This window comes from Macrotis lagotis, chromosome 3 (assembly GCF_037893015.1).
Source record: "Macrotis lagotis isolate mMagLag1 chromosome 3, bilby.v1.9.chrom.fasta, whole genome shotgun sequence".
NCBI classification, from domain to species: Eukaryota; Metazoa; Chordata; class Mammalia; order Peramelemorphia; family Peramelidae; genus Macrotis; species Macrotis lagotis.
In genome coordinates this window covers 71,329,473-71,352,666 of record NC_133660.1, presented here as the reverse complement: position 1 = coordinate 71,352,666, position 23,194 = coordinate 71,329,473, and the positions used below count along the sequence as shown (strand labels likewise).

At 33.3% G+C, this 23,194-nt stretch overlaps 2 protein-coding genes across 2 annotated transcripts in view; both read left to right on the top strand.

Annotated features, from left to right (window-relative positions):
• Positions 1 to 389, top strand: part of LOC141519135 (RWD domain-containing protein 4-like) — a 5,201-nt gene extending 4,812 nt beyond the window's left edge. The window contains exon 5 of the mRNA XM_074231557.1: positions 336 to 389. Within this exon, the coding sequence (XP_074087658.1) occupies positions 336 to 389 (54 nt within the window). The remainder of the gene's footprint in view (positions 1 to 335) is intronic.
• A 64-nt stretch (positions 390 to 453) lies between these two features.
• TRAPPC11 (trafficking protein particle complex subunit 11) overlaps positions 454 to 23,194 on the top strand; it is a 65,405-nt gene continuing 42,664 nt past the window's right edge. The window contains exons 1-15 of the mRNA XM_074231556.1: positions 454 to 476; positions 981 to 1,169; positions 6,341 to 6,440; positions 6,819 to 6,892; positions 9,054 to 9,150; positions 10,566 to 10,699; positions 11,368 to 11,515; positions 13,968 to 14,061; positions 15,338 to 15,417; positions 15,501 to 15,579; positions 15,690 to 15,744; positions 16,191 to 16,336; positions 17,635 to 17,696; positions 18,706 to 18,838; positions 19,827 to 19,957. Coding sequence (XP_074087657.1) covers positions 454 to 476; positions 981 to 1,169; positions 6,341 to 6,440; positions 6,819 to 6,892; positions 9,054 to 9,150; positions 10,566 to 10,699; positions 11,368 to 11,515; positions 13,968 to 14,061; positions 15,338 to 15,417; positions 15,501 to 15,579; positions 15,690 to 15,744; positions 16,191 to 16,336; positions 17,635 to 17,696; positions 18,706 to 18,838; positions 19,827 to 19,957 — 1,545 coding nt within the window. The remainder of the gene's footprint in view (positions 477 to 980; positions 1,170 to 6,340; positions 6,441 to 6,818; positions 6,893 to 9,053; positions 9,151 to 10,565; positions 10,700 to 11,367; positions 11,516 to 13,967; positions 14,062 to 15,337; positions 15,418 to 15,500; positions 15,580 to 15,689; positions 15,745 to 16,190; positions 16,337 to 17,634; positions 17,697 to 18,705; positions 18,839 to 19,826; positions 19,958 to 23,194) is intronic.

The window sequence follows — 23,194 nt, the reverse complement described above, 5'->3', positions numbered from 1 at the left end:
CCCAGGATTATTGCATTGTTGTGACTTGAACTTGCACAGCTACCCCTTTTTTCACAGGAGCTATTGTCTAAATGTTTATCATTCATTTTTTGATCATGAAGTTGAAGCATATGCTTTCTGTGTCTTAGTCCAGATTAGTATTAAAAATGCTATATGACAAAGTCCCAAGAAAAATCCCTGATATACACAACTCTAGATCTCCCTCTCAGATGATATTAATTTTCTAGTTCATTCTTTCAACCAGTTCTAAATCTGTCTCACTACTCTTGTCTTAACTCATATCATTTTAACTTGTTAGTATGAAAGACTTGCTTATTTACTTTGCTGAAACTTAGGCATACCTTACATCTACAGGATTCTTTGTAGCACTTGGTGTTAGGAAGATCTGAGTTCAAATCCTGCCTCAATACTTTTTCCCAGCTGGGTGACTGGACAAGTTACCTAACCTCTTCCATGAACTCTTTCTTTAGTGAAAAGTGAAATTTCTTATCACAAACTCTAGGACTGAATGATCATTTGGTTACAGCTTGGCAACAATTTCCTTCTTGATTAAGAATCAAATTGAGAACAGAAGTTCTTTTATTGTTTTTTTTTTTGAAGTATGGAATTATGAATAAAACAAAAGTTAGACTGAGCCAAGATTTCTAAGAGATGTTTGTATAAACAAAAGTTCATCATTACCACATCATATTTCTGTCAGGATTCCTGAACACTCCATTTAATTCCTTCTACTTTAAATAGCTCACTATTTTTCTAAGATAGTTACCATTGGGGAAATACAATTGATATTTCTTCATTTTCTTTTTAATTTTTTTTATTTAAGGCATTGGATTAAATGACTTGCCCAAGATCACACAGCTAGGCAATTATTAAGTGTCTTGAGTTCAGATTTGAACTCAGGCCCTCCTGACTCCAGGGCCGGTGCTCTATCCACTGTGCCACCTAGCTGCCCTCAATTAGGTGTTTATCTTTGATTGTAGTTGTGACTTTGGGAGAGATAGTTATTTTGTGGTATTTATTCCTTGTTTTCTCTTGTTTTCTCTACATGCAAAAGGAGAAGATGTGATTGCTTCAGAAAGGGCAGCTGCCTTATGTAATGCCTGTGAACTTTCGGGAAAATCTCTGTTTGTCCTGCCACACACTGATCACCTTGTGGGTTATATTATAAGGTAGGTAGTAGAGTAAAGAAAGAGCTGTTGTTCATGTAGAAAATTGATATGCAAGAGATGTCTAGGTGCTGCAGTGGATAGAGCACCGGCCCTGGAGTCAGGAGGGCCTGAGTTCAAATATGACCTCAGACTCTTAATAATTGCCTAGCTGTGTGGCCTTGGGCAAGTTACTTATCCTCATTGCCTTGCCAAAAAACAAAACAAAAATTGATATATAGAGTAGTTAATGATTTTTACATTCTTGATATCCTATCCCATTATTAAAATGTATTAAATTAAAAATTTTTAAAAATTATGGACTCAAGACCTTTTTTTTGAAGAAGAAACCTCTGTGTCCTTCCTTGTAGAGTGAGTCAAACAATAACTTCTTTGCAATATTATTTCACATTTTTATAGTATTTTAGAAAATGTTTTCCTTAGAGGAGTTCTGTGAGATAAGGGTTATGGTCTCCTTTTATGGACTCAGGAAGCTACAACTCAGAAAAGTCAAGTAATTTGACGGGAATCCTGGGGCTCAGAGATTTTGCATCTGGCACAGGTGCAAGTGTCCTGAGGCTTGGACAGTTTTCTAGCATTCATAACATGTAGCCTTTTCCACTGACTACCCTCCTTAGTGGAACGGGCTTATCTGTACTCTGCTAGATTTTGAACAACTTATTATTTTGTTGCTCTCTGTCTATGTCTCTCTCTTTTCTCCTTTCCCTCTTTGTCCACTTTTATCTCCTCTCTCTTTCTCTATCCACTTTCAACTACTCTTTCTCTCATTATTTCTCCTCTCTGTTTCCCTCTCTTCCCTCTCTCTCTCTCTCTCTCTCTCTCTCTCTCTCTCTCTCTCTCTTCCTTCACTTCAAGCCCACCAAGCTTAACTTCTCATTCTTTTGATTTCAGTAATTTTTCTTGAATACATGTGGTAGGCTAGGAATTGTGAGGGATTCAGAAGAAATATGATATGAATCTCTTCCCTCAAGCAACTGCAGGTTATTGGGGAGAGAAGACTGATGAAGGTGAAATCATTAAAAGTAAAAGAGTATTCTTAAGTGACTCAGTGAATGATGAAGATATATTCTATTTAAAAACGAGAGAGCACTGTGCAAGGGGAAAAGTTTCCCACCATTACAGAACCCAAGTATGTGCTTAAATGATTTTTTGAGTTGAATTACTACTATCAGTTGCAATCCAGATGGCCTACATTTAAATTGGTAATTATGGTCACAGTAAGTTTAGAGAAAATCATAGAAAGTTAGAATCAGAAAAAGCTTTATAGAGCTAATTCACCTTCCTGGGCCACAACTGCTTCATTTTAAAGTGAAGGGAGGAAGTCATCTGTCTGTTTTGTCTCCTTACAGGTAAATGGCATGTCCAGCACTTGAACATAGCCACAAAAAATCATAAGTGAGATTAAAAAAAAAAAGAAAATTATGTGCATTTAACTCATTTCATCAAAGTTAATATAAGCAATCACAGATATTTCAATTTAAATGTTATTTTAAAAAATTAATTAACCACAGAGAATAGTTTCGTTGAAAATGTTTTTAGCTCCAAACTATGATTTGCTAGCTCTTGGACAAGTTCTATTGACAAAATAACAATTAGACTTGGGAAACTACACGTGGAGTTATAATCTCATTTAGGGCAAACCACATTTTCTCATTTCTATATTTGTATGTCTCTTGGAGTTTAATTTTCATTATAGCATAATGAAGTCAAATTCAAACAGAAACAGATGCCTGCAGGCTGCATATTGACCTCTAAAACCCAAATGTACATTATATTGTATTTATCTTTTGTTAAACATTTTCCAGTTACATTTTAATCTGGGCCTGCCATGAGGTTGGCACCTCAGGAATAGAGAATTTAATATACCTTTCTAATTTCAATTTAAATGTTCATTTCATGTAGTTTGATTTTTGATGCCTGATCTAATTCTTTTTGAAGAACTAGGAAAGTATTTCAGTTAGGGCTTGGGTTGAAATCCAGGATAGGGGGAGAAATTAGAACAATATCTTACTCACCACTTTCCTATAAAAAGGGTCAGTAACAAGAATTCATAACTGTTTTGTGTTTTGCCCTCCTTTTACAGTCTGTTGAAGTCCATAATCCTTTCTCAGAATGTTTTTAATATATAAAATAAAATGCATGATACTTCAAAGGGAGCTTATTATGTTGAAATGTAATTTTCTAAATGATTGTATATACATATAAATATATATGGATACATTATATTTCAACATAATAATTGCTGCTACAATTACTGCTTTCCTTACTTTTCTTCCTCCTTTTGCTAGTTTTAGTTACTGTAATAATTTTCTTTTTCCTTAGGCCAGGATGCTTTCCTTGACTAATCATATTTCCTTACATCTGTGTTTGATCTTTAGTTTCCCAGGAGCAGAAGAGTCTCTGGTACTCAGTCTGTAAAAAAGAATGCAGGGAAGCTAAGTGGAGCAGTGGCTAGAGCCCCAGCCCTGGAGTCAGAAGAACCTGAGTTCAAATTTGGCCTCAGAGGGGCGGCTAGGTGGCATAGTGGATAAAGCACCGGCCTTGGAGTCAGGAGTACCTGGGTTCAAATCCGGTCTCAGACACTTAATAATTACCTAACTGTGTGGCCTTGGGTAAGCCACTTAACCCCATTTGCCTTGCCAAAAAAAAAACCAAAAACCAAACCTTAAAAAAAGGTTCAAATTCAGCCTCAGACACTTTTTAAAAGTAGTCATGAGGAAATAATTTGAGTTCGATCCTAAAATTGTTCACTTTTGATGGGAGGGGCATTTTGGGATGGAGTGAAAACATAAAATCAACAAATGTTAGCATGAGTGAAATCCTTAATAAGACTGATGCCAGTCCATTTTCATGCAGTGCAGCAAAGATGTTTCTTTAAAATAATATTCTCGTTGTATAACCTTGAAAATTTTCTAGAATATTCTGCTCAAAAATTTCACCTGTTTTTCTGCCCTCTTTTATTGGACCTCTCACAATATACTGTGTCAGTTTATATTTTGAACTTGACATTCAGAACGACATAAAAGTTTGATCTATATATATATATATCTGTGTGTGTGTGTGTGTGTGTGTGTGTGTGTGTGTGTGTAAAAGAGATATAAATCTGTAGAGAAATAATAGAATTTATTTGGCCTGAAAACAATTGCACAGGATATTTGTTACCTCTGGTGATAAAGCCATACATTGAGAACTTAAACTTAGTACTGTTTGACTGTGTCAGTTTATATTTTGAACCTGACATTCAGAACGACATAAAGTTTGATCTATATATATATCTCTCTGTGTGTGTGTGTGTGTGTGTATGTGTAAAATAGATATAAATCTGTAGAGAAATAATAGAATTTATTTGGCCTGAAAACAATTGCACAGGATATTTGTTACCTCTGGTGATAAAGCCATACATTGAGAACTTAAACTTAGTACTGTTTGTGTTTCATGAGATATTTTAGGCCCTTACACTTGGATTCTGTACTCCAAAACTGTCCAGAATGCATATAGGATTTTTAAAATTTGTTCTAAGTGGTTTAGGCAAGTTGAGACTTCTGGGAGCCCCGTGAATTAAGGTCCTCTAGCCATACATTGTTGTGTCCTATTTATTTATTTATTTATTTATTCATTTTTAAAAATAGGTTATATAAGCATATATTACTTGAAAAATGGAATTGGAAGGTTTAATTTTTAATCTGTGATCTTCTATTTGAACATTAATATTTTATAAAATATTTGTAGTTTTAAAGCAATCTTCAAAATGATTTTAAAATAACTTTGCGGGGCAGCTAGGTGGCACAGTGGATAAAGCACTGGCCCTGGAGTCAGGAGTACCTGGGTTCAAATCCGATCTCAGACACTTGATAATTATCTAGCTGTGTGGCCTTGGGCAAGCCACTTAACCCCATTTGCCTTGAAAAAACCTTAAAAAAATAAATAAAATAACTTCTTCATATCCTTTTGTTTTTCTTGGTCTTTTTCTTGAACAAAATCTCTGAAAACAGCTTCAAGATATTTTTCTTTTGTACTGAGATAAGAATCTTTTTTATAAAGATTTTATTTAGAGTTTTGCAATTTTTCCCCAATCTTACTTCCCTCCCCCCACCCCCCACAGAAGGTAGTTTGCCAGTCTTTACATTGTTTTCATGGTTTACATTGATCCAAATTGAATGTGATGAGAGAGAAATCATATCCTTAAGGCAGAAAAACAATAAGATATCAGGTTTTTTTCCTAAATTAAAGGTAATAGTTCTTGATCTTTGTTCAAACTCCATAGTTATTTCTCTGGATACAGATGGTATTCTCCATTACAGAGAGCCCCAAATTGTCCCTGATTATTGCACTGGTGGAATGAGCAAGTTCATCAAGGCTGATCATCGCCCTCATGTTGCTGTTAAGGGTATACAGTGTTTTTCTGGTTCTGCTCATCTCATTCAGCATCAATTCATGCAAATCCCTCCAGACTTCCCTGAATTCCCATCCCTCCTGGTTTCTAATAGAACAATAGTGTTCCATGACATACATATACTACAGTTTGCTAAGCTATTCCCCAATTGAAGGACATTTATTTGATTTCCAATTCTTTGCCACCCCAAACAAGGCTGCTATGAATATTTTTGTACAAGTGATGTTTTTACCCTTTTTCATCATCTCTTCAGAGTATCTGGATCAAAGGGTATGCACATTTGGGCATAGTTCCAAATTTCTGAGATAAGAATTTTAAAGTTCAGTTCTTCTTTTGCTATGTTTTTTCTCATATTTCAGAAGGAGACTTTTGCTTTGTGGATATTTAAAATTTTCATTCAGTTCTTTCTCATCAGTAATTATAGATGAAGTATTACAGTGATAGTTTCAGAAAATTATTTTACTTCATTTATATTTTGGGAGTCCATTTTTAGTTTGTTTAGTTTACTAGTTCTTAATATATATACACCTTATTAAATTTACTGAAATAATTTAAAAGTACTAGCTATATATATATATATATATCCTTCACCTTTACTAGATATCTGTATCTCTTGTTATGATGGTGTAATAGCCTGAATTATGAGTTAAATTTTTGTTTTATTATTTTTAATAAATTGTGAAATATGACATGATTTTTAAAGTCAGACTTCATAGGTAAAGTATTTTTGAAAGTACTTTAAGTTCAAGGTGATTTCAGTATTAAAACATTTCTTTTACAGATTAGAAAATGCCTTTTATGAACATGCACAGACTTACTACTACACTGAGATTCGAAGGGTAAAATCTCATAAAGAATTTTTGAATAAAACAACACACCAGGTACATATTCCTCTTTTTAGTAGAAAATTATTTTAAACATCCTAGAGTTAAATTTTCAACTTTGATTTTTATAGTGAGATCATTTTCGAATGTACTTTAAAGTTTGACTTTTTAGTGTTTAAAAGAATTTTTTTCAAATGCTGTCAAAAATTAATTTAGAATCTTCAAGCTCTATGAATTTTCAGTTAAGCACTTAGAGGTAGGATGTAAAATTTTCTCATCTCTGTTTCAAATGGCTATTATTAGCCTTTCCACGTACTTCTGTCTTATATATTTTAAGTTATACTTTTAAATTCACTTTATAGATATTTACTATATAATAATTTTCCACTTATAGGATTGTATCTAGTGGCAATAATTTATACATATTTTTTCCAGCTTTTATTTGTCAGACATCAATTCAAAATTGCTTTCTTCAGTGAACTTAAACAAGACACACAGAATGCTCTGAAGTGAGTATATGACCACTACCAGGCTTTTCCCCATTTTCTTTCTTTTTAATAATTTGAAATATTCTTAGTGTCCACCAGACCTTGTTTTTAAAATGTATTGTCACCCTAGACTCATGGTAAACATTGCATGAGCTTGTCCAAAAGAAATTGTTCTTTTTTTTGATCTTTTTAATTTCTTATTTATAATTTGAAGTAAATTTCATAGTGGGTTATATTTATTTAATCTGAGTAATTTATTTGCATTTCAATTTATTTTTGTAAACATTGAATTTTTCAAATTTAACAGAATTTTTAGTATAAGTGGCTTGCCCATAGTCACACAGCTAGTAAGTGTTGTGAGAATGGATTTGAATTCAGGTCCTCCTGACTCCAGGACCAGTGATTTATTCACTGCTCCAGCTAGCTGCCCATTTGCTGTCCCTTTCCATGCATGTTTCTTAGTGATATTTCCATTTGAACTGTTTATGAGACTTATTTTTGAATTAAATAAATATATAGTTAATTGACCAGTATGATTTTAATTTACCACTGGATGAACTTTGTTTTAGAGGACTCTAATTTTCTTAAGATTTTCCTTTAGAATTTCCATGAGATATTTAATGGACAGAATTGGGGGCTGGAGAACATTCCTATATATTTAGAGCACATCGTAACTTTAGCAAAGAAACTTTATAGTATATTTTTCAGCTTTTAGTCTCTGTAGATGTTTTATCATTAAAAGTGGAGAGGGGAGATTGTTCACTGACATGGTTTCAACAGAAGTAAATCTTGATAACTCACATATAGTTTCCTTCCTGTGTATCTCTGTGACTCAGAACAGTCTTTCTAAGGGTATAGACCTTACTGAATGTAAGTAACAGAATACTTAGCCACAAAGTATTTAATTTAACAAGTTCCTATCTCCTCACCTGCCTTTATCAACTCTTCAAAGATAAAGAACTTAGGCAGCAGACAATGGCACTTTGCAAGGGATCAGTACTGTGGAGTACAATAGGGATACGTTTTACAGAAATTGAAAGGGATGAGGGAAGGCAGAATTGAGTATTGAATAGAAAAATAAAGGAGCAAAATGGGAGCTCCCTTATTTGATTCTTGACAAAATTGGACTTTTTTTTCCTCTCTAGATAAAACTGTTTTTGTTTTGATCTGTGATTTCTGTCAGTAAGTGATACTCCTGTTTGGTAATAGACCTATGCTATTTTAAATCAGTACCTTTTCTGCAACTTAAAGCCTATGGAAATTGCCTTGGGCACAGACAAGTCATACAGCCAAGATAACAAACTTGAAACCAGGTCTTCCTTATCATGAAGCCAGCTTTTGACCATTTGCTACATTGCTTCCTCGATTCAAAGTATAGTGAGAATCAGACCACATTCCTTTGAATCTTAACATAAGAAGTTGATGTAAAATGATTAGTTTGTAAAGTTGGTATGGCAGCTATCTTCTAAAACCTTTATTACAACCAAAATTTTCTAAAACTTTCTTTCTTTCTTTCTTCAAGAATTCTAGGAAGAGTTATTTTGGATAGGGAAAAGGATAAAAGCTTAATTTTTTTCAAAGAAGAATATTTTATTCTGAGATTTTTTTTATTATATTAATTTATGTTACTGTTGACATTGAACCATTTGAGTAGATAGCCAATGTGCCCAGTCTCAATAGCACAGAGTTTTTATTGGTGCTTCCACCTATATTTACTTTTTTTCCTTTTTCTTTTCCCTCTCCCTTTCCTCATCTTTTGGAAAAGGCAACTGCAAGGAGACTGTGAATTTAATTGCATCCATAGAGGGAGTTTTCACACTCAAGGGATTCTTTATATCACTGAAATCAAAGTCCAAACAAAAAACAATTTATTTTCCATTAAATTATTGGTAATGGGTGGTAGAATAAAAAGGGATATATTTACAATCTTGCTCTTCAGTCATAGGGATGGATGCAAGGTAATTTTTCTCCTTTGTCTATTATTAAAAAATTGAAACAAGAAGATTTTGTTTGAGGAAGTCAGAGATGAACATTGTATATTAAAAGAGTTTTGGGAGTCAGAAAAACACTTAGGAAAAATCATGTATTGTTTATATTTTTTCTTATAAATTAATTCCTAATAAGTGTTACTGTTCTTTATGATGATATTTTTTTAAAGTTAACTTCTAAATGTTGTTATTAGGAACTACAGGACTGCCTACAATCTTGTACATGAATTGAGAGCCCATGAAACTAATATGTTGGAGATTAAAACAATGGCAGGATTTATAAATTACAAGGTAACAATTCTATTTTAACCATCAAGAGAATTTTTCCCCCTTCCATTTAAAAAAAATAAGACTGAGGGGCCGCTAGGTGGCGCAGTAGATAGAGAACCAGCCCTGGAAGTCAGGAGTACCTGAGTTCAAATTCAGACTCAGACACTTACCTAGCTGTGTGACCTTTGGCAAGTCACTTAACCCCATTGCCTTGCAAAAAACCCCTCAAAAATAAGACTATATAAGGATGGTAACTATTCCATTATTATATTTTTTTAAATTCTCAGGTCAGATTCAGTTTCTACTTCTAAGAATATGGCATTTTATTATCATCTCACCAGTTTTATCTTTGTTCTCCCCAATAGGCATTCTTATTCAAAGAAATTTAATTATGAATTTTTTTTAGCTAGTGGTTTTTTCTGTTTTCACCTACCCTTTTTTGCCTTTGTCCAATTCCTCAGAGTTTATATTTGAGAGGCAGAAGTGGGATGAAAGTTTTTAAACTGTCTGCATTCAAGTGCTTTTTTTAATGTTGAGATACATTGTTTTTATTATTATTATTATTATTATTATTATTATTATTATTTTTATAATTGAATATTTTTTGCCATTTTGAACTTTATGCTTTTATTCAGACTTGTTATTGTTTTGTAGTTATCCTATCCACATTATGGAATGTAAGAGGTATGGGGCCCCCTCGATCTGAAGAATCTGTGTAAAATTTTTTGAATTCTCCTTAGTACTAGAGGAAAAAATTTGAATTATTATGATGATAAAAGATAAAATATGTTGACCTTAAACAATACTATACATAATATTTTATGCATTCTGAATTTCTAAACTTTTCTGTCTCATCTTCTGACCTTCATGTGTTGTCTGCAGCTTCTGCAAAACTTCCCCCCCTCAAATTCCTATTTAATTTTTTATGCCAAACTACAATATATCAAAACTATGATAGGAAAAGAAGTGATGTGGAAGAAATAATTGCACTTGTTTTTTTATTTAGAATTATTTCTTTCCTGTCAGTTCTAGAGATAAATTAATTTAGGTATTTTACTTTTCTGGAATATTTTGTAGAAACTCAAATGTCTGTCTGGGTGGGTCTCTCTCTCTCTCTCTCTCTCTCTCTCTCTCTCTCTCACACACACACACACACACACACACACACCCCATCCATTTTTTAAGTTTAATAGTTGTTTTTACACTGTATTGTTATTTTATTTTTATGCATACATAAGAACTTAAAATGAACTTACCTTACCTAGTGTCTTCCTAGTAGCTGTACGAAACAGGTGAATTGTAATTCTCCTTTAAGGATTCATAAGGAAGGATCTGTCTTGTTCCTGCAGCTTTTCTTACAGTAGAATTGTATAAAGTGGGTGTGTGCTTTTGGGTGACATACTCCTTGACCTGCAGATGATTTTTGTGTTTTCCAGATCTGCAGGCTGTGTTTCCAGCACAACACTCCATTGGATGCCATTGCTCAATTCCGAAAACACATAGACTTGTGTAAGAAAAAAATTGGAAGTGCAGAGTTGGCTTTTGAACATGCTGCTTGGATGTCTAAACAGTATGTTTTTAGTATTAAAAATGATACATAGACAATTTTGATCAATTCATAGCATGGAATAATGTAAAGATTATCATATTGCCTTCTGTGGGAGTTAAGGCAGAGAGAAAGGGAAGGTGAGGGAAAAATTGTAAAATTCAAAACCTTACAAAAAATGATAGGTAGACACTACTACTGTATATAATTGGGAAACAAAATATTTATATGATAAAAATTGATATATAGGACTTAGGATATCTTACATTGAGTGTGAGTTAATCCTAGATTTATACTAGGGTTGTTTGATGTTAATACGAAGGTTTTTAATTAGCCAGGATGCAATCATCTATCTATATTCTAGCAGTTGTTGTTGAATTCATCCAACTCTTACTGGAAACTAATATTTAATCATACTTTTGAGACCTTTCTTTTGTCTTCTGGGCATAGAGGCCCTTGAATGATGAGAACTATTTACTACATTTAGATCCAGTTTTATTATGAGAGTTCAAATGCATTTGTCTAAAACCTACTATTTATGTCTACAAGAGTTTTGTAAGAAATTATAATAGGTGTTCAACTTAAGAGTGTAATTTAATTACAACCTGCCAAAAATGGATAGAAAGTCATTTGCTGCTTAAAATGAATAATTAATGAGCATAAATAATTGTTTTAATACTATTTCTTTGAAGGTTCCAAGCCTTTGGAGATTTATTTGATGAAGCTATTAAATTAGGTTTGACAGCTATTCAAACTCAGAATCCTGGTTTCTATTATCAGCAAGCAGCATATTATTCTCAGGAACGGAAACAGCTTTCAAAAACACTTTGTAACCATGAGGTAAATCATTGACTTCTACTTTAGCTAAATTAAAAAAAAATCATTCAACAAACACTTAATATTTTCTTTACTATGTAGCTGGGACTGATGGATAATGGTGGTAATATTTTTCCTTTAGCCTGGTTTTTTTTGTTGGTTTTTTTTTTGTTTTTTGTTTTTAGTTTTTGCAAGGCAATGCGGTTAAGTGTCTTGCCCAAGGCCACACAGCTAGGTAGTTATTAAGTATCTGAGGCTGGATTTGAACTCAGGTACTCCTGACTTCAGGGCTGGTGCTCTATCCACTGTGCCACCTAGCCGCCCCTTAGCCTGTTTTTTCTTCTTGATAGTTTACAAAATATATCTTTTCAGGAATTAATTATGTTTATCTAGCATGTATTTTACAAAGCACTTTATGTAAGTTATCCTCTTTCCTATTCTGTTAATTATTCTATAAGGCAGGTGTGACCAGTATCATCCCCATTTTACAGATGAAGGTACTGAGGCTTTTGAGGGTTTTAATGACTTGTCCACTATCACAATGTTAGTAAATGACAGAGGCAGATTTTGAATTTAATTCTGGCTCCATAGCCAATACTTTTTTCCTCTTCATCCCAACTATTTTACTAAATCTGTGAGTTAGAAATGTGATTTTTTTTAATGGAAATTTGCATGAATTCCAATTGATCACTTTTTAAAAAATGTTTGTAGGGCAGTGGGGTTAAGTGACTTGCCCAAAATCACAAAGCTAAGTAAGTATTAAGTGTCTGAGGCCAGATTTTGCAGCTCCTCCTGACTCCAGGGGCTAGTGCTCTATCCTCTGCACCACCTAGCTGCCCCTCAATTGAGCATTCTTTTAGTAAAACTGTGTTCAAGCAAATATCAGAATTTGTCTCCCCCTTTAGGGGGGAATGAAATCATGCTTTCAATTAAAACTTCTGTGTTCAGCTTAAATTCATCTTTTTTCCTCTGATCATGACAGCAAGTAAGAATAGTATTAAGGGTACCAGAAAGTGATTGAAGAAAGGGCATCTCATTGGACACACTGAGATAGGGAATCTATTTGATTCTTGTTTTTTCCCCTGGAGTTTTCTCTGTTAGAAAGCAATATATTCAATGCTTTCACAGCTCCACAGCTTCTTGAATTTGACAGTACATTTTGCTTTCATCTTTAAAGCTGCCACTTAAATTAAATTCCCTTTTATAAATTGTTTAAAAATAAGGTCGATGGTCAGTACCTGATCACATTTTAAAGTTTTTTCTTTGTCAGTCATAAAAAAGGAATCATGGGTGCATCAAAAAGGCTGCAGTTTCATTTAAAAACTATCTGGAAGAAAGCAGGTTGATTACTTTTTGTGTTCTAGAATTTGAAATAAAATTCAGAAAGTTATCTAGCTTTGTCATGAATATAAAAAAAAAGCCTTACATTATTCATATGCAGTCAGTCAACAAGCATTTTTTGGTATGGTATATTGTTAGAATGTGAAATAAGGTTTGAACATGGTTTGCAAATTATTGAAATTAGGATTATACGGTGAAAAAATTAGAAATGAGCTTTGATTCAATAAATGTCAAAAGAACAAGTGCTTTTTACAGATGATGTAAAAAGTAAAATTTTGATACACCTTTAGTTCAGCAGAGTGACTAGTAAAATAATGGAAGTAAATGAAATTTCATGGGTAGTCTGTCAAATCCAGAAAGCTTTATCAAGTTTACTTTCCATGATTCTCCACAAGTCTTTCTCACTGTGACCTGTATTTCAATTTAGATTTTTTTGAAGGCTATGGCAGCACATTCCAGGATCTAGTATTTCGAAAATCTTAAAGAAATAGAATTTGGTTATCTGATTAACTTAGTGTCTGGGGGTCAAACTAGTTAATTTCAGGAAAGGCTCATAAGTAGAAAGTAGACTGCTTGGTGATAAATTTTTCAGCCCCAGAAACTTAGGAAGCCAATTTGAGATTCAGAAGGTTGCAGTTAGCAAGTACCTACTCTGATGAAATCATGCATCCTTCAAGTTTAATTTTCATGAAACTTATTCTGACCCCTATAAAAAATATGGACAGCTGGGGCACAGTAGATAGAGTACTAGGTCTGGCATCAGGAAAATATGTGTTCAAATCCAGTCTCAGACACTAGCTTTCTTATCCTGGGCAAGTCACCTCAGTTTACTACCTCAATTTTCTTATTTGTAAAATGAGTTGAAAATGAAAATGGCAAACCCACAAAGTTCTTTTCCAAAAATATCTCCAAAAGAAGTCACAAAGAGTCTGACCGAACTGAAAATAACCAAACAACAAAATACAAACTTTATAATAAATTTGTAAATCAGGTCAAGAATTTGTATTTTAAAATGTACATAGGTTTCTGGATTTTCTTCCAAAAATAACTTTTTATTGGATGTATTAAGAAGAATTAATTTATAGAAAAAATATTAATCAACCATTGTTTAAGATTTTATTTAATGAATTTACAGTCTTCTGTGATGTATCCCAGTCCTGATCCCTTAGAAATACAAACAGGTACACTTGACTTTTATGGACAGAGAGCATGGCGACAAGGAATTCTAAGTAAGTTAGCCTTTTTACTTTTTTTAACTATGTTGGAAGGGGGGTTGCTGTATTTTCCCTTTTTTGATATAATACCATTTTACAGTAAAGCTTCATTTTAGTGTAAATAGACAATTATCTCTATCCTATATTTTTGATCCCAGTTCTTTGCAAAGTTAACCAAAAGGCTAAGTCTACCTCATCTGAGACTCTTGAGGCTAACAATTGACTAGCAAATTAGAAAGTTTCTGTCCTGTCTCATAAAATACAACAAATGCCTCTAAGGCCAGTGCTGATCCAGCATAAAACAGCATGGCTATATGCTTTTCTGTATATTATAAATGCCTGTGGAAAGTGGTCCCTATCCAGAATTCTGTTTACCTCATACAGACTTTCCTTCTGTATATATAGGCCAAATAATGTTTCTTCTCTCAATAGCTTGTCAGAATGTATGAAATAAAGCTTTCTTTTGTATTTTAGATCAAAAACAATATGTTATCTTTCCATATTTCCATAAGATAAAATTCCTACCATAGTTTTTCTATTAGTTTTCAGTAGGGGTGTGTGTGTGTGTGTGTGTATGTTCTGAAGGAGAAATTTGTTAAAGTACTTTTAAAATATAGTATCTTTTTATGAATTTATGGTTTTCAATGCAATGGTTAGACTTTTTGAGACGTTATATACCTTGAGAATCCATTTTTTAATTACTATAACTCAAGCATTTTTATAATTCACTAAAAATTTAGTTTAGTGGGTCACTGATTTTCTGCAATGTCTTGACTAGATTTTTAGGTTTTTGCTTTGGCAATTCACTTTGGCAGAAACAAATCAAATCACATTGAAATTTTATAGTTTATTATGTTTTAACTCATTAAAATATGATTGAACTAAAAATGACCCAAGAAATAAATCCTCTGGATTCTTTCCAAGTTACAGAGAGATCATGAGATGATACTCATCTTTGTAGTGATGAGTATCTTATTTGTCAAGGAATTATTATTTGAAGAATCTTTGCAGAGAACTGAATTATATAAACACAGTGAGGTTAATAATAGTTTGTTTCATCTTTCAACTGTATTAATTTTAAAAGATGAAAGCACATTGAGTCCAAAATATTCTTTTCAGATCAAAGATAAAAGTTCTTAAAGTAATAGTTATTTCATAAGAGTCTTAGGGGAAAGGATGCTTGTACTTTATTAAGTTCATTATGGAGGATTTAGAGTATTTATTCATAATATTTTTTAAAGAACTTTTAAAGTGTATTATGGTTATGTCATTTTAAATTTCTCTCTTTTAGGTTTTGATCTTTCTGATCCTGAAAAAGAGAAGGCAGGAATTCTTGCCCTTCAGTTGAAGGAAAGGAATGTCAGCCACTCGGTGAGGGTTCTCCTCTAAACACTCATCATGTTCCTTAAGGTCCACATCAAACTGTTTTCTAACAATATGATTTTCTCTGATAGGAAATAATAATAACTCTTCTAAGTAATGCTGTTGCCCAATTTAAAAAATATAAGTGTCCAAGGATGAAGAGTCATCTAAGTAAGTATCAACTGCCTCATTCAGTTGTGTATGACTTGAAACAAATTTTAAGGATTGTATTTAAATATGGAAAGTTTAATTTTTCTTCTGATTTTTAAAAATTTTTATAGTGGTTCAGATGGGAGAAGAATATTACTTTGCTAAGGATTATAGTAAAGCTTTGAAGTAAGTATGATTATGACTAATTTTCCATAACTGTATGTTGATACAAATTGTCTCATTGTGAATTAGTGGTAGTAGTTTATATAACAGGATTCAGTGTTTATAACTTAGTGAAAGTCATTACTTATGATCCCTATATAACTTGTCACTCATTTTGAATAGAGTACCTAACTATTGGCTAAATCTTTTGCTAGTAGTCTGAATGGAATTAAAGTTTTGCCCAGCAATCAGGCATAGACTATTGTGCTTTCATGTGAAGTCTTTCTTGGATAATTTACTAGATTTTTTTGTGTTTATATATAAATTGAAAAAGAAAGCACTTGAATTTTCTTGATGAAAAATCTTTATCTCTATTTTGACCCTAAATTCTGGAATTAGTAAAATGGATGGGAAAAATTAGTCACATTTAAACTATTTTGCTTTCTTTCCCACTTCATCTTCTTTTTTAGATTGTTGGATTATGTCATGTGTGATTATAGAGGTGAAGGATGGTGGACCCTACTCACATCTATATTGACCACAGCTCTGAAATGTTCCTACCTCATGGCACAAATAAAAGATTATATCACCTATTCTCTTGAACTCCTTGGAAGAGGTATTTTATCAAGGAAAAATGTAATTGTGATTCCATAGGAGAACTAGGATGATAAGCATTAGACATCTGTTTTGGGTCAAGCACAGTGCTATGTACTATGAATATAAATGCATAGTGAACTTCTTTATAGTTGAAGGAGAGAACATGTATGCCAGAGTTTTAGTGATGATTGTAGGAATAGTGGAGAGTTTTGGTCTAAAGAGTCAAAATTGATTTTCACACTTGTTGAAACCAGTGATTTGATTACTGTTCTAACAGCAAAAGTTGGAAAATTAGGAAGCTGAGAAGGGTGGTATCAGGGCTGATAAATATCAAGATCTTGCCTGATGATGTGATGAGATGTTAGTTGTGTTCTGGGGCCTGACCTTCAAATTATAGTGGATTAGATGAATTTACATTTGCAGACATATTTACCAGTGAGGACAGCTCAGTCCCAGGGTTGAGTTCCAAAACTGAGTGGAATTAACTGCCCCAGGGAGGTGGGGTACAGTGTCAGGAAGGAAGTTAAGTGTACAGGATGACTCCTCCAGGTGTGATTGAGGAGAACCTAAGGAGGATTTCTGAGGGATCCCCAAATCAGAGTTTGGATGTTGTACATCTTTCATTTCCATAAAATCAGGGAGGTGATGCCATAACAAACACATGAATTGAATTTCAGTGGGGGGGGGCTGTGCCAAGTCACCAGCCTCACTTTCTCCTCCAGAGCCATCTGGGTCCAGTGGCCAGATATGGATCAGGATTCGAGGCATTCTGGGTGAAATGACTTGCCTAAGGTTACAGAGTTTGTAAATGTCAAGTATCTGAAGCTGGATTTGAACTCAAGTCCTTCTGACTTTAGGGCCCATGTTCTACCCACTAGAACCATGCCATCTAGCTACATGCATGTGTGCGTGTGTGTGTCTGTGTATTGTAGTCATTAAATGATTTTGCACAATGAGGGTTGAAATATTCATTGGCAAAGTAGTGTGTCCAAGTTCATTATTGTACTGCGTCATCTTGAAACCTCACTTTTGGCATCATGCTTTACCCTTGTCCTTGATGGGATTTTTCATTTTTCTTCATGACAAAGCATCTATGATTTGGTACTTGTGGGGATTAATCTCTAACTTAATATTTTTTAGCATTGCATAGAAAAATTAAGTCACATGCCCAGAGTTTTAGATCAAGTATATGTCACAGATGAGATTTGAATCCTAATTTTATTTACTCTAAGTCCAGTGCTCAATTCACTGTACCATGTGCATGCTGCTTTTTAAAAAGCTGAAAAAACTTTAATCACCATTTATTTTTTATATTAGCTTCTACTCTAAAAGATGACCAGAAATCTCGAATAGAAAAGAATCTCATGAATGTTTTAATGGTAAGATATCATTCTCTTTCTACTAAACTTCCCTTTTTCTGTTGTAGTTAATATCATCTTTCCAGGCTCCCAGGTTTACAGCCTTAAGGTTATCATTGAGTTTTTATGTTCCTTTAGTTACATATCCAACCAGTTACCAAATCCTATTAGTTCTCCCTGCCTCCATGATTTCCCTCACATCTCCCTTCTCATTAATCACAGCTATCTTCTGAGGGCAGATTCTCATCACCTCTTGCTCAGAGTATTTCAATGGCTTCCCAATTGTGCTCTCTATCTTCTCTCTCCTCATTGTAATCCATCTTCCTTCCAGCTGCCAAAGTTATTTTCATTAAACATTCTGCACATGTCACTTTGCTTAATAACTCTGTTGTCACTATTATCTCTGAGAGCCTCTTATTGACTTGTAAGTCTTTCATAACCTGATCCCAGCCTCTTTCCTTACTCTTCACTCATTCTGTATAGACTAGTCCTCTCCATATCCATCTCCATACCCTATGCTGACTGTTTCCCATGTCTGGAATGCATTCCTTCCTTACCTGGTTGGTTCTTGTCCTTCATTATAAAAGAAGACCAAAATGACATCACTATGTTTGAGACAAATTATAGTGTATCTAACTGCGACTGATCAGACCAATATGAGCTAGGCATGCTCTACCTCATCTGCACTTTAATAGAATCTCTCATTTCTTTTGAGACTTAACACTACCTTTTATCCAAAACTTTTCCTATCTTTTCTACTTACCAATGCCCTTATTCCCAAACTACCTTGTATTTTATTTATTCTACATATACATGCATATACACATTATTTACATTGGTTACATATAAGCTTCTAGACATTAGGGACATTTTGTTGTTGCTATCCCAGCATCTTGCACAGTTCTTGACAAATAGTCAGTATTTGATAAATACTTAATGATTGATTGATAAACTGGAAATTTCTTTTTTTTTTTTAAGTTTTCCTTCTTTGACCTAAATTGAATGAATATGTAACTTTATATTGGTATAGAATGAAAATCCTGATCCAGAACCTGATTGTGATGTGTCAGCTGTGAAAACTGCTCAGAAACTATGGGCTGATCGTGTTTCCTTAGCAGGCAGCAATATTTTCACAGTAGGTGTGCAGGACTTTGTACCGTTTGGTAAGTAATGAAAGATTATATTAATAGAAATGACTCTTGTAAAATTACTAGATTCATAAATAAAGAACAAATACGCAAAGGAAGAATTTTTAAAGTGAAATATTTCATAATCAACTTCTATATTTCTTCTCATTTCCCTATTGACTTTTTTCCCCATGACTCTTTTTTTCTTTTCTCTCTGTAGTTTAACCATTACTAAATATGACTATACCAAGTGACCCATGTCACAATTGTAATATTTAGCAATATGTGTTTTACTATCCAGAATTCTTTATATAGTTTGTTTTTTGGTTTCACTTTATTCACTCTTTATCGCTTTATATAAATTTTCTTATGTTTCTTTGAATTCTTCCATTTTCGTTATCTTTTATGGTCCAGAAACATTTAATTGCATTCATATGTGATAACTGGCTCAGCTATTCATCAGTATTTTGTTTCCAGCTTTGTGATATTGGGATGATGCTTCCATGAACAGTTTTTGTCCATGTGGATCTTTTATTGCTGTCAATACCTTAGTGGGATCCCTGAGTCAGAGAGCAAAAAGAATATAATAACTTTTCTCATATAATTTCACATTGTTTTCTAGATACTTGAACCAATTCAAAACATGACCAGTAGTAAATTTTCTTGTTTGTTCTCCCACAATGGGCTCTCCCATATTTTAATAACTGCTAGCTTGATGGGTGTGAAGTGTACCTCTGAACCATTTTAATTTACATTTCTCTTATTAATTGGGCTTTTGAATTTTTTATGGTATTATGGATAGCTTATATTTCTTTTGAAAGCTTTTTTATTTCTGTCCTTTGAATACTTATCTTTTGAGGAATGACTTTTAATCTTGGAGATTTTTATCAATTCCCTATAGATTTTGGATGTTGTACTTCTATAAAAGTTATATTTGATGAAAGTTTTTTTCTCCAAGCTTTATCTTCTGTTGGATTATAGTTGCATTGATTTATGATCTCCTTTTTTAAAAAAAAATTTCCAGTACAGTGCAAAGCCAAATTTCTGGCCCCAAGTTTTCATGTGGATGTGCCTGTTCAGTTTGATATTTACCTGAAAGCTGATTGCCCACATCCCATCAGGTTTTGCAAGCTCTGTGTTAGCTTCAATAATCAGGTAATGCATTTTTATTTATTTCCTTTAAAGTTTCCTTTAAACTGTTAAATTTAATATATTTCTATTGTTGATGAGTTTGTTATGACAAATTTCTATATGATTGGCTTTAAAATGAATTCATATGACAAGTTTTGTTAAGAACTGGTTAACTGCCTTTACTAACAATAATGTTGATTTGCTAAAAAGAAAAATACTACTTTGACTGTAGTTTTTGAATTCATGTCACACTTCTGAAATTTAAGTAATTTAAATGGCATACAATATTGTAAAGATAGTATTAATTTTGGAAAACTATTTTTGAGGAGTTTATTTTAATAACTAATTCCAACATATTTAAAATAAATACACAGAAAAGCTCTTCTAAATATATCTTAACATATTTGAAGTCTAAACTTCTAAGTATGACCTAAAATTCTGGGTTTTAAAAATTATTCAAAATATAAGTTCTAAATCATTTACTTAGATCAATAAATGCTTTACCCTAAAATTTACCTGATGCATGGGGGGTGGCTAGGTGGCGTAGTGGATAAAGCACTGGCCTTGGAGTCAGGAGTACCTGTGTTCAAATCCAGTCTCAGACACTTAATAATTACCTAGCTGTGTAGCCTTGGGCAATCCACTTAACCCCATTTGCCTTGCAAAAACCTAAAATAAATTAGTATGCATGAAATATTAATGAATATATGAGTTATTAAGTGTTACAGTGTGTGATAGAATCGTTTTTAGATCTAGAAAAGACCTTAGGAACCATCTTGTCCAATGCCCCCATGTTATCATCACAGAAGCCAAGACCTTACAAAGATCATGCAGATAGGAATAAGAATATTAACTCACATTTAAAATCATACTTTAAGATTTGCAAAGCATTTTCCTCACAATAATCCTTTCAAAGTATATATATATATATATATATACAAAGTATAAGTATAGTATACATATTCCAGTCTTATACTTGAGACTAAGGGTCATAAGAGGTTAAATAATTTGTGGTCATAAGAAATATTCAAGCCACATTTAGAACCTGATATTTTGACTACCAGCATGAGCATTCTTTCTATTACACTGTACTGATTCCCATTCAAGTTTAAAGATGGATGAGGTTTGAATTCACTGGAAATGGGAGCATATTCTGAGCTAAAAAAAATGGGGAAATATAAAAATGAAAAATGTTAACTTTGTTAATATTTCCTTAGTTAAAAAAACTGTAAAAGTTTATATAAAACTGTCACCACAGCCAGGAAGCTGAAGAATTGTCCAGAAACCACCTTAATGAGCAAATATCTGATACCCTTGCCAGATGAAGAGAGATGATTGTCTTTTAACAACAGTTTTAGAATGCCAACTCATTTATAAATCCCTGCAAAGGAACATACAGAAGATTATGAGAATTCTGTTTCCCCAAAATAACAAACAGCAATGGAAATGAAAACAAACCTCAAAAAGGATTGTCATAATACTCAGTTATTACATGAGAATTCAGAGATGAAACTGACAGGACATTTATATGCAAAATGGAACCAATATATGATAGAGTTGTATGACCTTTACAATGCCTTCTAATTCTTAAATCTTTGATTCCATTTGTTTCCTCAATGATAGTAGAACTATCACATTTTGTCTTGGGCACTGTGTAGTACTTGTAGATAAGGTAAAAGAGAAAGTTGAATTGGTACTTAAAAAAGAAAGTCATAAATAGTGCCTGGACCAGTTGAAGTATATTGGAGGCAGTATAGTTTGAAAGTACTAAAGAGCATTCTCAAGTAAAAGGCAAGCAAAAAGGAGAAAAGATATATATTATACTAGTAATATCAGTCAAAGTAGACATCAGTCCACATGCTGATACAAAATAGATATGTGAATGGTATATATATTGAGGGCAACCTTTATGAAAATGTTAACAAGCTTTCACAAACTATATAACAAATCACATCTTGACTGAAGATCTTTATAATACAGATTCTTATAGGAATCATTTGTTGATTATATAGAAACATTTGACTGGAGTATAATGCATCTTTCTAGTCTTTTTTCCTACTTGAAGTCTTTTATGTATATGTGAAGATTATACAAAATACAGTTAGTTGACTGGCAACTCTGATTTTTTTAAAATCGAGAAATGATTAAAACAAGGAGATATGTGGTCACCATAAGTATTTTCCCACTGGTAGGGAGTATTTCACTTTCCTGATTGAAAAGGGGCTTCCTTTTTTTTTTTAAGGTTTTTGCAAGGCAAATGGGGTTAAGTGGCTTGCCCAGGGCCACACAGCTAGGCAATTATTAAGTGTCTGAGGCTGGATTTGAACTCAGGTACTCCTGACTCCAGGGCTGGTGCTCTATCCACTATGCCATCTAACCACCCCCGGGGCTTCCTTTTTGATCTTTTCTCCAATTGCTCATTTATAAATAACATCATTCTGATAGAACTAGTTCCTGTGACACCATAGATGTCCAACCTTTGGCTCTTCTGGGTTGCATTGCCCAACAAAGACTTGTCAAGGGCCACATATAAAATTTAATATTTATTTTTGATTATAATGTAATCCATATTATCACTGAGTAAAATAAAATGTAATAATGCCACATAAATAGGCTTTGAGAGCTGCCTGTGACCTGTGGACTGTGGGTTGAGCACTTGCCCAGGAATAGTATAAACCCTTCTGAGTGAAATGCATGGTTACTTGAGGAGATCTACCTAACATTTCATATGGGAAAAACTAAATATAGGAAAAGTATTTACATTTTTGTCCTGCAGTTGGACAGCTAAATTGTTGGTTTACTGCATATGTGTGAGACAAGCCGACATTGAATTGGGTTTAGATTTAAATAGAAGAAGGAGTAGTTAGTTGGTGCAGTGGACAGAGCACCAGCCCTGGAGTCAGAAGGGCCTGAGTTCAAATCCAGCCTCAGACACCTAATAATTACCTAGCTGTGTGACCTTGGGCACGTCACTTAACCCTTGCAAAAATAAATAAATTTTTTTAAAAAGATATAAATAGAAGAGAGAACTGGTTTTCCCTGGAGAATCTTTGGCTATAATATCTAGGTTATAATATCACCAGCATTGAGATAATTGAAGATAAATGAATTCTCAAAGAGCAGGAATTTAGGAGCAGAAAACTAACAATTACACTAGAAGAATACCCTTAGTCACAGAGCAAAAAAAAAAACTAATTCATTGAAAGAAACTCTTCATCTGCAAGGATATCAGAAATTTGCTCATTAAGATGGTTTCTGGAC